This window comes from Merops nubicus, unplaced genomic scaffold, assembly GCF_000691845.1.
Source record: "Merops nubicus isolate BGI_N331 unplaced genomic scaffold, ASM69184v1 scaffold15790, whole genome shotgun sequence".
NCBI lineage: Eukaryota > Metazoa > Chordata > Aves > Coraciiformes > Meropidae > Merops > Merops nubicus.
In genome coordinates this window covers 3,306-7,372 of record NW_008582309.1, presented here as the reverse complement: position 1 = coordinate 7,372, position 4,067 = coordinate 3,306, and the positions used below count along the sequence as shown (strand labels likewise).

The 4,067-nt window shown below is 56.3% G+C and overlaps 1 protein-coding gene across 1 annotated transcript in view; it reads right to left on the bottom strand.

Annotated features, from left to right (window-relative positions):
* Nucleotides 1-15: 15 nt before the first annotated feature.
* Nucleotides 16-4,067, bottom strand: part of PIAS3 (protein inhibitor of activated STAT, 3) — a gene marked incomplete at both ends in the record, with an annotated part of 6,686 nt that continues 2,634 nt past the window's right edge. Inside the window, 8 exons of the mRNA XM_008937413.1 lie at nucleotides 16-126; nucleotides 792-829; nucleotides 1,018-1,151; nucleotides 1,511-1,682; nucleotides 2,011-2,147; nucleotides 2,779-2,939; nucleotides 3,250-3,323; nucleotides 3,637-3,742. Coding sequence (XP_008935661.1) covers nucleotides 16-126; nucleotides 792-829; nucleotides 1,018-1,151; nucleotides 1,511-1,682; nucleotides 2,011-2,147; nucleotides 2,779-2,939; nucleotides 3,250-3,323; nucleotides 3,637-3,742 — 933 coding nt within the window. The remainder of the gene's footprint in view (nucleotides 127-791; nucleotides 830-1,017; nucleotides 1,152-1,510; nucleotides 1,683-2,010; nucleotides 2,148-2,778; nucleotides 2,940-3,249; nucleotides 3,324-3,636; nucleotides 3,743-4,067) is intronic.

The window sequence follows — 4,067 nt, the reverse complement described above, 5'->3', positions numbered from 1 at the left end:
GGCCAGGGGGTTCACGTGGAGGAAGTGCCCGGAGGAGGAGGAGGAAGAGGAGGAGCCTCGGTACTGGAAGAAGTGGCCCAGGGCGTCCTGCTCGTCCAGGGAGGTGATGACCGAGGGGCTGTAATGCTGCCGAGCGAAGGGGAAACTCCTCCTCAGGTCCTGGCAGCCAAAAAACCTCCACCCTGAGCCCCCAAGGAGAGCCCCGGGGCTGTCCCCAAACCAGCCCCAGCTGGGGACAGGCCCAGCTAGAGAAGGGGGCTCAGAGACCTCACACTGATGGTGCCAGGGATGGGGCAGTGACCACCTCTTGGGGCAACCTGGGCCAGGGGCTCACCACCCTCAGTGCCCAAAATTTCTCTCCCTCTAGTCTAAATCTCCCTCTTGGAGTTTAAACCATCCCCCCTTGTCCTGTCCCAACAGCCCCTGCTCAAAACTCTGTCCCCAGCTTTCTTCCAAGTATTAAACACCCCCCAGCAGGTCTCCCCAGCTGGAGCCTTCTCCTCTGGGGCTGCCCCAGCCCAACTCTCTCCTGCTGGGCTCCCAGCAGAGGGGTTCCCCCCTCGGGGCATTGCTGGGGCTCCTCTGCTCTGAGGATCTCCATGCAGTGCCAGGTGATGTCCAGGGAGCCCCAAATCTGCACCTCCCCTCCCCATCCCACAGCAGAGGAGGAGGAGGAAGGTTGGCTGAGGGAAGGGGGATGTGTTTGACAGCCTGCAGGTTTGGCCAGGAGAGAAGAACACCAAAAATGAAACAAAAGGAAGAAAACAAACCCAAACCCACCCTCCACTGACCTGATTTTCACTTTGAAGGAAGGAAAACAAATCCAGACCTGGAAAAAAAGAAAAAGGGGAGAAATAAATCTCTTAGTGGTAGCTCCAGGCAGGAAGGAGCCCAGAGTGAGTTGAATTCCTCTAGAGAAATCCCTCTGGAGCCGTGGCCCAGGAGGGAGTTGCTCTAAAGTCCTTCCTCTCTCTTCTACATGGGCCAGTGAACATCATCACCATGATCTGTGGTTACCTTGAAGCTCTGAGGACACCTGGTAGGAAGGGTGGTAGTCAGGGATGGGGAGGCTGGAGAGATAGTCACTGCCCAGAGCTGCCATGGGGGGACTTCGGAGCACGGAGGGCGGCTGGGGATCGATGGCCAAGGCCCTGGAACAGGACATGGAGCTGGTGAACCTCAAGGAGCACACAGCTCCTCTGCTGGGCAACATTCCTGGGGCTGCTGAGCCCAGAGAGAAGCCTCAGAGGGGATCTGAGCAGTGCTGAGCAAGAGCTAAAGGGCCCCCGGGGGGCAAGAGGCTGGGGCCAGACTCTGCTCAGTGGTGCCCAGGGACAGGCCAAGGGGCAACGGGCACCAACTGGAACCCAGGAGGTGCCACCTGAGCAGGAGGAGAAACTTCTCCAAACTGGAGAGATCCCAAACTGGGCTGGGCACCACCCTGGGAAGGGAAACAAGCAGGGAAGGGGCAAGGAGGCAGCACCCAGCAGGGTGAGGGGATGTTCCTTACCCCTTGGGCCCTGGCACTGTGGGCAGAGCCACGCTGGAGGCTGGGCACAGCTTCTTGGCTGGTGGCTCCTCCTCATCCGACGAGCTGTCCAGGGTGAGGTCAATAACCTCCACTTTTTTTTTGCCCTCTGAGGAGCTCTTGCCCTCAGAGCTCAGGGTGTAAAGGGAGGTGGCTGAGGAGGAAAAAGCAGCGAGCGGCTTCAGCTGCCGAAAGGGTGGAAACACCCCCCAAAACCAACACCAAAACAACACCCCTGGGGCTTCCAAAAAGCTCGTGGCAAATCCACCCACCCCCTCCAAGCCCAGATTCAACCCCCTGCACGCTGCAGTTTCATGAGGAACCTGCTGGTTTCTGGCTTTTTGGGGTTGTGCCAAGGGCCTGTCACCTCAGCGTGGGATCTGAAACGCTCCGAATGGGGCTTCAGAAATGTCCAAATTCTGGCTTTGGCCAAAAAAAAACCCCATGATCCACAAGGAAAGTTGTGAGCAAAGCTCCCCTACCCTCATTCCCACTGAAGGCAGATGCCTGGCACACCTCCTGCTTCTCCTTCTTGGGCTTCATGGGGCACCAGGAGCCGTCCTCCATGAACTGGATCTCGTCACAGTCCGTGCAGGAGTTCAGGATCTCCATGAACAACCTGCCAGGGGAGAGCAGCCACAGGAGGGGTCAAAAATACACCAGGGGGAGAACAGAGACAGCCCCACAGGGCTCAAAGAGGGGGGTGAAGAAAGGAGCCTGGAGCCAGGGGGGGGTCGGGCTCTGCTCCCAAGGAACAAGCCACAGGAGAAGAGGAACCAGCCTCAAGTTGCCCCAGGGGAGGTTGGGGTTGCCCCTGAGGAACAATTTCTTGCCCTGGAGGGTTGCCCAGGGCTGTGCCAGGCTGCCCAGGGCAGTGGTGGAGTCCCCACCCCTGGGGGGGTTCCCAAGCCATGGAGATGTGGTGCTGTTGGATTCCATTTTAAAGTTCTCCTCCAACCCAAAGAACTCCCTGATTCCCTGAAGGAAGGGTCTGAACTCTGCACCAACCTCACCTGGGAGGTTATTTCTGGGAGGGGCTGCTCGATGCACACAGGAGGGCTGTGTTCAGACCCTGGTGAGCAGGTTCCCTCAGCAGGGCAGCCAAGATTTTACCAAAGGCTCCTTGGTTTTTTTGGGAGGAATCCCTGCAGATCGGCAGCGGGGGGGAACGAAAAGCTCCAAATTTCAGAGCCTCTAACTTCTCCTTGCAGGAGAATGATTCAAGGGTGCAAGGAGCTGGCTCAGCTCACCCATCGATGATCAGGTTGTCATATGGAGCCTTCTTGTCACAGACAGGGCAGGTCCAGGTGGGTTTCTTCTCGTTCATCTGGAGGTAGAGGGCGGCGTCGAAGCACTGCAGGTGGCTGCAGGTCAGGGCTCGGCAGGGCACCACCAGCCTCATCTTCCCCAGCTGCAGGCCAGAAGAAACCAGGGTGGGTTCACAAGGGGGCAAACCAAACATCAACTCGTGATGAAAGTAAAGAAAAAAACACTTTTCCTGAGGGTATTTTGGCTTTTTTTTTAAGTTTCCCCCTCAAACACGTGCTCGTAGCGAAAGACAAGGATGGGGTGAAGAGATTTGTTGGCCAGAGCAACTATCTGAGCCATTTTTTTCACCTGAAAGCAAGAGGTTCTGCTTTTATTTCAGAATTATTATGGTATTAGAAGTCCTCTGCAGCCACAGGAGAGTGAGAAAGAGGAATAAAACCAGAGGAACCTACCGGGCACATGAGGGAGACTCGTAAGCTGGTGGTGGCGATCTCACTGTCAGGGTCTGCTGTGAGTTTTTCTTTGACTGAAAGGAGAAAAAGGGAGGAAAAAAAAGTCTCTTGGCCACATCCTCCTCCTTTTATGCTCATAAATCCAGGATTTCAAACTGCCCCAAGACTTATTATCCAGATTAGAGGCAAGGAAACATGGCAGGATAGGTGAGGAGGGGAGAGTCTCCTCGGCTGGGCCAATGGTCCCTACCTTAAATATTTCCCAACCAGTGAAACCACAGCCCAGGGGAAATATTTGGTCACCTCCCCAGTGTCTCTTCACCAACAGGACCCAGGAGGGGTGGGGACACAGAGCCCCTGGGTAGCTCAGTTTGGGGGGGGACTCACTGAGGGCTCGGGAGTGGTCGGGGTTGCGGATGCCCTTGGCCCTCAGCTTCTGCAGCAGGGTCACAGAGGTCAGCTGCTTCACCAGGTACACAGAGAGGGAGTAGTTCTGTGGAGAAGGAGGGGACACTGCTCAGATTTTCCCCAAAAAAATCAAAACTCACCCATGCCAGGAAGGAGAAAGGTCTCCTGGGTCTGCACTGCTGGGAAAAACCACCTCAAACAGAACCCCAACGTGGTGGGGGTGGGAGGGACCTCTGGGGATCAGCTCATCCCACCCCCTGCTCCAGCAGCTCCCCCCCAGCAGGGTGCCCAGGGTCACAGCCAGAAGGATTCTGAATCTCTCCAGAGGAGACTCCACAACGTCTCTGGGCAGCCTGTTCCAGTGCTCTGTCACTCTCAAAGTGAATAAGTTTTTTGGTAAATTAATGAAC